The 13,199-nt window shown below is 36.9% G+C and overlaps 1 protein-coding gene across 11 annotated transcripts in view; it reads right to left on the reverse strand.

Annotated features, from left to right (window-relative positions):
• Positions 1–42: 42 nt before the first annotated feature.
• The window catches only part of FAM13B (family with sequence similarity 13 member B), a 60,453-nt gene continuing 47,296 nt past the window's right edge, over positions 43–13,199 (reverse strand). For 9 of the 11 annotated variants that reach the window (XM_013175884.3, XM_067005468.1, XM_067005467.1 and 6 more), the window contains 11 exons: positions 12,790–12,855; positions 11,398–11,608; positions 9,429–9,558; positions 8,881–8,962; positions 8,365–8,594; positions 7,914–7,997; positions 6,668–6,763; positions 4,323–4,406; positions 4,053–4,225; positions 3,544–3,645; positions 43–2,362 (listed from right to left, as the gene is read on the reverse strand). In XM_013175884.3, coding sequence (XP_013031338.1) covers positions 2,239–2,362; positions 3,544–3,645; positions 4,053–4,225; positions 4,323–4,406; positions 6,668–6,763; positions 7,914–7,997; positions 8,365–8,594; positions 8,881–8,962; positions 9,429–9,558; positions 11,398–11,608; positions 12,790–12,855 — 1,382 coding nt within the window. In that variant the 3' untranslated portion in view covers positions 43–2,238. The remainder of the gene's footprint in view (positions 2,363–3,543; positions 3,646–4,052; positions 4,226–4,322; positions 4,407–6,667; positions 6,764–7,913; positions 7,998–8,364; positions 8,595–8,880; positions 8,963–9,428; positions 9,559–11,397; positions 11,609–12,789; positions 12,856–13,199) is intronic. The other 2 variants (XM_067005470.1, XM_067005469.1) reach the window with 2 other exon arrangements.

Consider the following 13,199-nt stretch of genomic DNA (forward strand, 5'->3'; position numbering starts at 1 on the left):
TGGGGGGGTGAAAGCACAAGAAGAAACAAAGATATATGACAATAAAGGTTAAGGTACTTTTATTATAAAAGTCTATACAATGAGCACCAGACATAGCAATGCAATTACATCTGGTTTAGTTATATATATATTCCATATCTATATATCCATATAGATATATAGGTTTTGCTTTTACCAAAGTAAAACTGTTATATCACAAAATGCCTAGTTCTACCATTTATTTATTGCTCAACAAGGATGGCACAAAACACACTCATAGCATAACTGTTGCCATGCTTATCTACTATACTGAATAAACAGCCAAACACTGCATAACAAACACAAAGCAGCTGTTAATTCTGAATTGGAACCAGTCTGATCACTCACTCACTTATAAAAATATTGGAATCATATAGATTTAAGCATTATAAAGGAGGAATATATTATTTAAAACATTTAAATAGTGCATATTGACATTCTGCATGTGGTATATAAAACACAAACATTCATGTACAACACTATACAGTACACATTAGTTTCAATGTTTGGATACACCCGTGTCTGCAGACTGATAGAAAAGTAACTGAAGTGTACATTGCACAATGAAACTGAATAAATTGATAAATGGTCTCGAGACTAGTTTAACCTCATTATTCTCTAAGGTCCCAGATCATTTTGCTGTTTAAAAAAAAAGGCATACCACCAGTGCTCAATAGTTTTAGTGCTTTTTTTTTTCTGAATTCCAAAATTACATGCCTACAAGCAGAGTAAAACAAAATGGGAAGTATTCTACAATACTCAGATGAAATCTGAGCACTGAAACCCCTACTTTCGATCTATTTCATATGCTTCATGGCAGAATAGCAAGTCTATGAGGTTACATGCTAGCCACTTTTTTCTTTGTGAGAAAGTTCATTTTTGGTCTTTCATAAAGCAGTGTGAGTAATAGTTATGTTGACATCAGCCAGTCATAAAAACATGCAGTGAGAGGAGGTGCATGCAAAACATGGCCACAATCAAACTGATACACTGAAGAAAAAATTGAGAAAGCACCAGATAAAATTAACACTTAGATTTTGCCAGATCAAAAACAGCTGCTGATGGCTGCTGCAGAGCAAAAAGCTAGCTAAATCATCATTCAGCACAGCAGATGTGATGCTCAAAACATTATTTAGTTTCATCTCTGAAGCTAAATCATGCAAGGCCCATAAACTGTTTTGCTTACATCGTAAGAGTTAGATAACTTATTTTTATTCTCCAACTGTAAAACAAAACTGTGATAAACAGCAGTAACTTCTTCACTCAAAACCATCAGTTCACCCTGTGGTGCGCATGAACTACGCTGATTTTAGCCCTTGATACCATACTTGTTCCAGGTAGAGTGGATTTTTAACTGACCTAAGCCAGCTCTTTTCTGCTAGAGCTACGCAAGTCTGAGCAACATCAGATTTCCCACACACTGAAATGTTCATCCTGTTCCTCAATATCTTCTGAAAGTGGAGATGCAGTATCCAATTCAGACAAAACACTATGTCACCACTAGCTGATAAACAATAACCAATAGAATGAACGACAGTAACTAACGTAAGTCCTGTAGGCAGCATGTGATATAATTTTCAGTTTTCCAAGTTTTAGAAGACACTAAGTAAGGTCACTTTCTTGTTTGTCCACTGTAATCTTTATCAAGGAGGAAACGTGACCGCTAACAAGCAAAATCCACAGATAGTAATTATTACTGTTATAGATGCAATTTACTAAAACTTAAAGTTGTTCCACAGCAGTTCTTTGGAAGGAATTTCAGGCTGGTTTTTAAACGTTCCTGGAAAAAGAGCTGCATTTTTAATCTGCTGACTTCTTTCCCACCCTACAATAAAATAGGCAACAGGAGTAGTTCAGTGTAGCATTATGGTTTAAATAATTTCTTCTATAATGCAAAAGCTTAGTAACAGCAAAAGTCTCTGAGTTCTTGAATGCTAAATAACAAAATGCTACAGTTGTTTTGGAACAAGATGAATGCATCTAATACAAAAACGTTGATGGAAATTGTGTTTGCTAAAGTTGGATAGCGCAGTCTCAAACTTACAAATCTTATTTGCTCTCTAGACAGGACCTACTTACCGCTCAAACGTGTTATAGTGGCACCACAATAAAGTGCACAAACTGGATTCTTTCAACAGTGCATGACAAATGAACACAAGCACCCGATAAGTACAGTGGTAGCATACGGAAACGTTTTTCAATGTTCTGGAGGAACGCAAGTTAAATTGATTTTGAAGAATCTTGTTTGCTGATTAGGACTTCTAACAGCCTAAGTTTGGCTTTAATTTTCTTGTACTCCCTGTACTCCTCAAGCATTGGAACACGATCTTCTTTCTGTACATTCCTGTAAAAAGAAGCACACCTAAGTTTCAAGAAAACCCTCCACGATGCAGCAAGTCAAACACGAGCAGCCATGTGCAGTTATCTTAGGACAGAAAAACATTGTTGTCAGGCAATTCACCAATATTGGACTGTCATATTTTAGTTCCTTGCACTTAAAATTGCCATCACCTAAAAAAAATGAATGGAAAGCCCAGCAGCATTTATTCAGTGCAACCATTGCAGCATAGTTTATAAATCAATCATTTTCCTGAGTTGTTCTGGACTTCTTATTAACAGGATATGAAGATTTCAGATGCTGTGTATATGTTAAACAAAAAGACAAATAAATTTAAGTATATCTCCATTTTCACTCTATGTAGACTGACCCACAAATTGATAGCAGACTATTAGTCTTATTTAAGACTGGATTATAATAAGTTAGTCATTAATATGTCTTCCTTTTTATATGAACTCTTCATTATTAACCTCATTATTTGCCATTAAAGTCAAAAGGAGTTATGTCCCAATTTCAGCAAGTGTACAATGAAGCCCTGTCAGCCGAATTTGTATGACTAATGGTCCAGGAGTTTATAGTTACAAAAGAAATACAATAGAAAGTGTAGTTAAATGGGTCAAGAAAATGATTGACCTCTTAGCACGTTGTTATTTTTGTTCATGATTATGATACACCTTGAAAAATCTCCTACAGCATCAACAGGGAAGCAGTTCAGTTGAACTCGTAACACATTCAAATAAGAAGCCTAAAAGAACAATACAGGAAAGAGTAAAAGTGATACACCCCTGTAGTGTTGAAGCAAATACCCACTGTCTGGACTAACTTGCTGGAAAAGAGAGACAAATAGGTGTTTCTTGGGCAGGGAAGTTTGCCTGTGTATCTGCGTTTGGTTGGTTTTGTTTGTTAATAAAAATACTTCTAAAGAAATATTTAAAGAAATTGTATTTTTAATAAAAAAATATTTTCCTTGTTATGCTTTACAGACTGTAATAGAGGAAACAAAACTCTAGAGCAGGCTTCCTCCACTATTGAAAATACCCAAGAATGTTATCTCCTTCGAGATATTATTCATAGTAAAGATTAAAACAGATCAGATTCTATTTGGTAAAATTCATATGAAAAGCTGAAGAAACACTTGGCTACAAAACGAAGCTTCTGTCCCACATGTACTTTTATGCTAAACAAACCTTCCATTCTGCTGATAAAACTCCTCTTCAAATTCTCGTAATGTCTTGCGTAGCTTCTTTTTTTCAGCTCTGGCCTTCCACAGTTGCTCCAATAATTCAGGCCTAAAAAGAAAAATATTGTTGGCCATAAAATAAGGTTTAGATTCTTCAAAGCATACTCAGAAACAACTGAGCTAACTAAACTAATACTAAATTTATCTTGCTTATAAGGAATACGGTATCTGATCATGAAATACTGAGAACAAACTAGTAGTTAATAAAAGGGTATAAATTTTCTGCTGTCTACACAGCTCAAGTGGGTTGAAGAAGATTTAGAAATACTAAACAATTCACTAAACACAAAAAGATCTTAGGCATGTCAGAGGAAAGAATGCTCATTCAAGCCAAACACCTCCTGAGAAATGCTGAACACGTCAATCCTTTCCACACATCATCAAATTTGGTATCATGACTAAGTGCAATCAGTACAACTTCTGTAGTAGAATTAGTCATTTCTTATTTATACACACATAGACGCAGCTCGGGTACTTGACAGCCTAAGGTCTCGGGTCAGTTTCTCTTGACCATCTTCAACATCAGACTCTGAGTTCTCCACTGGGCTTAAAACAGACTGTGTTTGGGCAGCAGTTTTTAAGATATCATTCAGGTCCGCGGACAAACCATCACTTTCCTCCTCTTCTTCCTGAAAGTCAAAGCAGAAATCAAAGTAAGAAACACTTCAGTTCCCTATTACAAGTGCTTGGCAATACATTTTTTTAAAATGTATTTATTGTACACACCTTAATTTCTTCAAAAAAATGTGCAGTTTCACCTTCAATAATAGGCTGTAACACCTGCCCCCGCCTCTTGGTTGATGGTGAACCCTGCAATATTACAAGTTTGATTATGTGCAATTAGACATTAAATGCTGGTCAGTTTTGTTCAAGTTGCGTAACACTTAAAGGTGGTACTTCTTTCAGAAAAAGGAGACTGCAAACAGATTTACAGAGCACAAACAAAACAAGCTTAAAGACCAAACGGCCAAGATGCCCAAAGTGTCCTTGAAACAGAAGAAAATGTTGTAGCTTGTAATTTATGTAAAAGCAGCTGAAACAGTAGCACTCTCTGAATTTTCAATAAAAAACACTCTACATGTTTTGTATAAAATTTGTAAAGATCAAATTCATATTCACTCTTGTTCCTCCCAAACCATAGGCAGATTACAAAAATGAAGTTATATAAGGCCAGAGACATTTCGTATGTTCTGCCATGCACGCAGCAGGAATAATTCTGCCAGCTTCTCTTTCTAGACTACCTGAAGCCCAACAATTGGAAGTGCTACACCAAAGTCATCTATTACTACCTCACAGTCAATATCCTTTGAACTTCAGCCAGAACAGGTATCATTGTGATATACAGGTGTTGCTGTTAGCAGCCCGTTACACACATGCTGTTATGCTCTGCTCATCCATTATCCCTCGACAGCATAAACACTTTCAACAGATAGACTATTTGAACAGGAGGAAGGTGAAACATGAAAGCCACACGGACAATGACCTGTCAAAGAACTTCAATTAGAGGAGCTTCCTGCCTCTTCGAACAATGCCATACAGGCTTCAGCGTATGTGATTAGTATACCACGATACCTTAACAGGTATCTCATGAAAGTAGTTGTCATATAATCCAAAAAGCAATTCTTGAAATATCTGGCATAGAATACAGCCTACCTAGAAGCTACCACTGAACAATCCTTGGTAATTAGAGAGTTCCACTCGTCTTTCTTACAGATTTCAAAAGCAGAGGCCTGTGAAATGTTGTGCCTGTTGCCTACAGCACAGAACAGGAATTATGTTACTAAGGGCTCTTGTGAATTTAAAATCCTCTTGGCTGGATATCACCCATCCCTTTGTTTCACAACGTTAAAAAAAAAAAAAGACATTGATATTCATAAGGCTACTGGCAACATGAAACACATCTCAACTGAAGAGTCAAATTTTTGAGGTGAGAAATGAGATAAAACCCAACCAGTCAAGGACACCAATAACAACCTGTGTCTCACCAGTGCTGGAGAAAGATTTAAGAGCAAATTCTGCGTGTACAGAATTCAGAAAGGGCTACTGACTTAACATTGCCCTTAAAATGAAACAGGACTGCCATGTAAATCGTTTGTCTATAAAATCAGCTACTCAAAATGTATATGGAAAAAAGGAACAATCTTGAGATGTTTTTTGTTTTCAATCTCAATATTCTTCAGCTTAAAGTGAGTAGCTAAGAACAGACAGAGTCAACGTAGACTGTAGATTAAGTTGCTGCTGAGTAAGCCACTGCCCAGTTACATAAATCTGATAGAGGACTGTTTATATGTAAAGAGATTATCTCATGTCAGCTATGCAGTTCCTTCCTTCTAAAAGGGTCAAACGGCTCATATCAAAACTATGTTTTGTTCCAAGTCTGGGTCAGCATTGCAAGATTTTGATCATAGTTCCTGAAGAACAGACATCTAGCTGGTTGTCATTCCACAACTGCCTTACAGATCATGATAAAAAAGGTTTTATCAATCTCCTTGCACAACACGGACACTTTTCTTCCTCATCACTTACAAGAGGAGAAAGAAAGAAAAGAAAGAGCACTACAAGCTAGAAGGAAATGAAGTGAAGACACAATGAAAGCGCAGATGTTGTACAGATGCTGCAGACATTGGTAACAGATCTCACACTAGGGAAACAAAAAGGAATGGAATGGTTCCTGCGGCCATCCTATTGCTCATGCCTCTGGTAACACTAATCTGTACTACAGAAGAGAGGCAAACTTCATCGCAACTGGTGTTACTATTCCTTGGAGAACTAGAAGTACAATATGTACTGTGGATCTATACCTAGCACAGCGCCTTGAGAACGTCAGCCAAGGAAAGTTATAACAGCTTATTTACTTCCACTGGGAACCATTTACTTCCTCAGAGCTGTCAAGGTCACAGATAGCTTTGAACTGCGCTGCTCTCAGCAGCAAATCAAATGCCTCAAATACAATGACATCATCTCATATCTTCCAAAAGAAAGATGTGTTTTATGGAACAGTATTCCTAGCTTTTCTAAAGCCAGACTAACACTTGAAAAGTGGAAAAACATAAATAGCATGTTTTACTCACAAGAATAGGAGTAATGCTTGCTCTAGTTAACATTTGTTTTACAAGTCTGTATCTGTCATAAAGTGGCTTCACAATATGTCTTTCTTCTCTAGTAACCTAAAGGCAGAGAAACCACAGAATTAATTATACACCAGTCACTCAGTAATATACAAAAGCAAACACAAAGTGGTATGCTTCTCGTGCCAGGCCACAAATTCCAATTAGGAACATAAAACTAGTTTAAACTGTGTGTATGAAATGGGATTTATGGAGAGAAAGGGAAATTAGAAGGTGCTTCCCCCCCTCCCCGTCTCTTTTCTCACTTTAACCTTCTTCCTGAAAAATATAGAGTTACGACTTCCTAAAAGTTAGGGGAGCTTAAAGAGAAGCAGACCCTCTAAAGACCTGTAGAAAAAAGGAAAAAAGGGACCAAGAACCACAGAAGACTGTGTCACTAGCAATGATGGTTACTCTACAGAAGTGACAGGGGAAAAAAAGATGAAATTATAGAGAGATTTTATCTGATACCTGATTTCACTCTTATTTCTTGGCCACTATGTTTACTAACATAATAAATCTTGAAGGTTATCATCAGCACTTACTGGCATTTTCTAAGGTGATTCCAAGTCCAGTGCCAGTATCACTAATACCATCATTCTTCCTTGGTTTTCAGCACTGAAAGGCTTGTTCAGATACATATATGGTGGTGCTGATTATAAAGTTAGTGCGCCAAGTCCAGAAGGCTAATAGAATAGTAACTGGAAAGATCTTGCAATTGGACTAGTGATGCTGATCAATGCCCATGATTCAAAAACCCAGAATTTTTGGCACTAATTGCTGGTCACTTCCTCTAACTTCCATATCTCCAATTATATAAGATACGTGCCACATAGTTTAGAAAAAAAGTGCCTCAGCATTTTTAGTTTTGTGAAATCCAGAATAACCTTTCAGGAGTTTTCCTGGAAATTCAGTAGTGCCATTATTTAGTTCGTTAAAGATTTCTCTTTGTTTCACAAGCATTGCACCAAACTATACCAATCACTTTGCAAAATCCAAAAACCTACTGATCTGCAGAAAAGGGCCTAGGTAATGAATCAATACCTACATTCTAACTTTCAGAAGTGCAGTAATTTCCTCTGATGGCAACATGGAAACTGTCAGATAACTTTGTGTTTGGGAAAAAAGCACCATTAAATTCTGGTATTACTCCTGCACAAGAATTACTGTTATTTAAGTGCACAGCTTGATGAAGTAAACCAAGTATTACCGGTCGTCCATGTTGACTTTCATAATACAGGAGACTTTTCTGGAGGGATGTTTTCTCTTCTACCAAATGGTCCTTTGTCATTTTCTGTCAGAAGAATAGTTCACGTTAATCAAACACAAGCCACTTCAACAGCTGTTCTACAGGTGGTATCAGCAATACATGTGCCTTCGCCAAACTTAGCTTAGTTAAGAGCATAATGTCCTATCTTAATCCATTCAAATTTGTCCAATATTGTCAGTAAGTACTTGTAAATATTTTAATAAAGACTGAGCAAGGAAAATGTGGTTTATCTTGATCATTTCCCTACAGAGTCTGAAATGGGAGAGCTTGGGAAAGTGCTGCTAATAAAAGCACCTTTTTGTTGATGAAACAATATCTAAACCATCTGACCATACTCTCTGTCCCTCCCTTGTTTTCTTAGAAATGGCCAAACCATAACCTTCATGTTTACCTTTATATCTTCTGGCAAACATCTCTCAACTCGTTTTTCCTTTAATCTTTTCAAAATGAGTTCAAGCGTAGCTTCCTTGGTGGGCTTCTTCTCTTTCTGCACAACACGCATCTCATCTCCATTTTCTTCATCCTCTTGGTCAAGAGAAGAACCAAAACTTTTTGGAAGAGTGTTACTCCGTGGACGTGTTTGAGGTATGAATTCTCCATCTGAGCTCTTCTGCTTTGCATCTGAAAATAGAAAAAAATATTTAATACAAAGGTTTAAAAGAACTTAAGTCCCTCAGTTGGTTGAACTGCAAACCAAGGAACACAGAAGTTTGCATGGGCAAAGTTTCTCTTCTAAAAATAAAGCCAAAAGAATAATTTGATTTTGCTTCTGCAATAAAATAAGTCAGAATCTAGAAATTAAAGATTTTTACTGTCCTGTGGAATTCTGCTGAATGACTTAGCATTTCAATTTCAGTCACGTAGATAATTTGTGTTTGTACAAAACCAAAAGTATAGCATCCCTTACCTTTTATTTGCTTTCTTAATTTGGTAAGGTCAGTCATCCATTTTAAAACTTTAGGATTGGCTGCAATATCACTATAGGAGGGCTGAAAAATAATACAAAGTTTTATGTAGACAAGCACATTAAAGCTTGTTTATAAACATTTCATACAAGATTTGGCAATATTTATGACAGCAAAGGTGACTAGTAACATGGATGCCACTCTTAGAACATGGTAAGATCTCAGTGCCAACTTAATGAACAACACTTGTGAAAATAAGGTTGAAGCAAAATATCAGAGGCTGAACCAGAGTAGTACAGACACTTTTGTCTCCATGCCTCATCAGATATCCCTTCAGTCAGATTGAATGTCACTGCCCTTCTCTGGGCTCAGGCATTACGGCATGTTTTCTAATATTGCTGTTGTTCGGTTCACTTTTGTAAACAGCAGCATATAACAAGATTATTCTCATTTGCGAACTCACGGTGTTGCTCAGTGATGAAATACAAGAAGTACCTTAGCTCTACCGTGCAGTCGTTTGTCCTGAATAAAAACAGAAGTGGCAACTTACCTTACTGTTTTTCTCTTTTTCAAATTGTTCTTCAAATTGCTTTATTTTTTTCTGTAATTTCTTGACAAGCTGATAAGGCGTCTTGTCTTCCCTTTTGTCATCTTTTGAGCTGAAGGATGCTCTTCGTGTTCTGTATTAAAAACATTTTAAAATGTCATTTAAAATAATTAAACCAGTGCAAACAACTGTATATTTGAGTAGCAGGTGACTAATTTCTGTATTTTTTCCTCCAGTTCATAATCCATTCTTCTCAGGTTTTCAGTCAGAGATGTTTACCTACTGAATCAAAATGCTATCATCCACTGCCTTCAAACATGATGTATTATTTTCTCCTCTCTAGTTTCAATAATACCCCTAACAGAAATAGCTCTTCGGTGAAAAACAGCATTTGAAATTCACGTGTAATAAGCATTTTAGCCACCACAAAGATCTTAACTGTTTTAATGACAACGTAACTGACAGTACATTAGTTTATCTAAATTACCTAGATTATCAGTACTTCCTGAAATACCTGGCAAAGAATGTAGCCTAGTCTAGAAGCTCCCACTGAAGAATTCTTGGTAATTAGACAGCTCCACTTATCTGTCTTAGATAAACTACTAGATGCTTACCTTAAAAATAGTAAGAATAATCTCCATCATCTGATCTGTTTGATTTACTAATACATTTCTGCAGTATGTGATTCCAGTTTTGAATCCCCTTTTGCACTTGTTCAGCCCCTTGACATCTGCTCCTTGTGAAAACCGTTTTCATTTCAAGACTAACCATAAGAATTTTCTAGTACATGTATTACACAGGGCGCCTGAAAGATCTCTCAACACAACTAGTAACATCTACGTAATTCGAGATATTAGATGCACTAATCTAATAATCCACTACTGTCGATCCTTATTAGTTTTGGAATGAGAACAGCTAATTATAATCAGCACTTTTCTGCAGGTCAGCCTTCTGCATCATTTTAACAGTACTCATCGACCATCTTCTGCTGCTAGCTGGGGAACACTCTGAATAGTATTTGTTTGTATCAGTTTGTATCAGTCAATGGAAAATTAGAGATCCTAAATTTGGTCTTTCGTGTTCCAATTTTTTTTTTATGGGATTATTTCTTCCTTAACAAGCATGGAGATTTTTCTCAAACTGCTTTTCATAGTAGTACTATTATACAGTACAGGCCACAGGTTATATACAATTTTTGGAGGATCACACTCTCCAGCGTCACACAAATAACCTGCAGCTTAATTATAACTCAGCTTTCATCCACTGGGTTAAATGGGCTTGATCCTCTAAATCCGTGAGAGAACCTTCATTAAGAACCCTCTGCCTTCAATGTACTGCTATCCCACACCTCTCCCTCAAATGGTTGATTCTTTCCTATAACCCTTCTGAATGAAGGCTTTCCACAACCCAAGTGAAGTCTTCTCAGATTATTACTGCATGTTTTTGTTGCAAGGATGGGTGTAACTTGGCTCTTTACTGGAAGTGGATACGTGAAACAAATCTGAAATTATGCAACATGAAGATAAATACTCATGCTACTGAAAAAAAGAAAAACTTCCATAAAATCATAGATCAGCAGTCCAGTAAAGACTGGTAAAAAAAAAAAAAGATATAACTAAAATCTATATCTTCAGCCCAGGAAGTGCCATTACAGTAGGCTGCCAGAAGCCCTGACTAAATGCCAGGGAAAGCTCTGCAAGCTTGTCCTATTTTTACACTCTTTCCCTCAGCACCTGACAGTGGCCCCTTTGGGAGAGACAATACTGTCCCAGAAGAACCTCTGGTCTGACCAGCTATGGCAGTCCCTGGGTATGCAGAACCACCAAATGGCTATACAATGCTACATTGCACCTTGGTCTTCAATTAATTTATCATACCATGAAAACCATGAGGTTGTTAATCAGCTGAATTTTCATACTGGAAGTAACATCTCCTGTCCCAACACCGTGCAAGTTGCATTAAAATACAATACCTAACAAAAGAAAGTGCTTTGGATGAAGAATCTAGCGTTTCTGGATCATGTAAAAAACGCTGGCTTTGCCCAAAATCCAAACTACGATGTGACAGTATTGGGTGACAGTCCTCTTCCAATGGATGATTTGTCATTCTTCCAGCCTGTGGGGAAAGCTGAGCTTCTCCAGATTCACTGTCTTCCTGCCAAGATTTGAAAGCGGGAAATGGATCTGTAAGATAAAAAAAGGAAACAAAATGGTACTCATCTGTTAACAGAATTACAAACAAGAGTCAAAAGGAAACAAAAATGTGTACCCAAAGCTTAGTCTTGTATGCTATAAAGGATGTGGTGTCATACACAAAGTGAATAAAAACAGTGAAATACATCAGAAAGCTACAAATTCTGTCATATAACAACTGAAAGAAGTATGTACTGAAATGAAGTATGCACACTAGGATCCCTTTTTCAAAGTGTTTCTTACAAGTATGCATTTCTGAAAAATTCAACAGCGTAAGAGCATTATCATCAGAAATCTGAAGTTAAGAGAATATATTTACTGTCCATTACAATATATTGATGTGAATTTAAATTTCATACCTTACATATACGCTTTGAAAGACTGTCCTCTTGATTTTGAGCAAGATAAGCCTACAGTACTCATTCATTTAGTCTTTTTAAAGAAGTGTTGTTTGTTGGGTTGGGGGGGCGGTTGGTTTTGTTTGTTGTTTTCTTTTTTTAATATATAGTTTAAATCCATCTTGACACCACTAAGAAAAAGAGATTTCTTAATTTGTGGAAGGTGATTTCTTTTGGGCGGGGGACTCCAAAACAACTATTTTTAACCCCTCTGAGAAGTTACTTGCTAACATTCCTTACAATTCTCAACTATGGTTTTCTTGCCATCTAACAAAAAGCTGGCAGAGCCTTCCAAACACTTTAGTTTAAAACTCACCCCCTTCCCTTTCAGAACTTTGCCTGTATTTTCCACAGTCCAAATCAGAAGTTTTGAAAACTGGGTTCGAAGTGTGCAGAACAACAATAAAACCCACAAAGTAATCTTAAAAAAAAAAAAAAAAAGTAACCCTTGTACCTGCTTTCCAGTGGACATTTACTAAGTATTATGGGGGGGGTTGTTTTGTTTCGGTGGTGGTAGTTGTGTGGTTTTTGTTTTTTTGGTTTTTTTTTTTTCAAGCTAGAACCTTGCCTGTTTACACAGTACAAGATACATGAAGGGGACCTTTGGGAGGAGGGGGGGAGGTAGGGAAGGGGGAGGTAGAGGAGGAAGGAACAAAAAAAACTTGCAAATCAGAACATTCCCAAGATAAGGGACAGCAGGTGAAGGGTTAGTTAGAAAGCAAACCATAAACTATCAAAAGGCAGATAACTGAACGTATGGCGAACCATACTTACCCTCCCCTTCTCTCTGCAGATGCATTGTTTTGAAATCAATGAGGGGGAAAGTGATAGGGCATGGCGCTAATAAAATGAAAAAGAATGGCAAAAATACTAAAGTGAACACACAGCACAGTCAGAACAAACCATACATAACATGTAAAGCAGGAAGATACAGTACCAGGGAAAAAATCCCATATTATGGGCCAGGCGCTGAGCACCCTCGACTTCCAAGCAATTTCAATGGCACATAAGGATGCTCAGTCCTTAGCAAATTTGAACTGTTTACTGAAAAGGTTTACAAAGAACTGACACAGGAATAGTAAAGACTTACTGTAGTTTAATAAGAGTCTCATGCATCTTCATGTTCACAAAAGATAAGTTCTAAATATAGTTTTGCTCACACTTTGTCAATAAAAGATGGTAAT

This window comes from Anser cygnoides, chromosome 14, assembly GCF_040182565.1.
Source record: "Anser cygnoides isolate HZ-2024a breed goose chromosome 14, Taihu_goose_T2T_genome, whole genome shotgun sequence".
NCBI classification, from domain to species: Eukaryota; Metazoa; Chordata; class Aves; order Anseriformes; family Anatidae; genus Anser; species Anser cygnoides.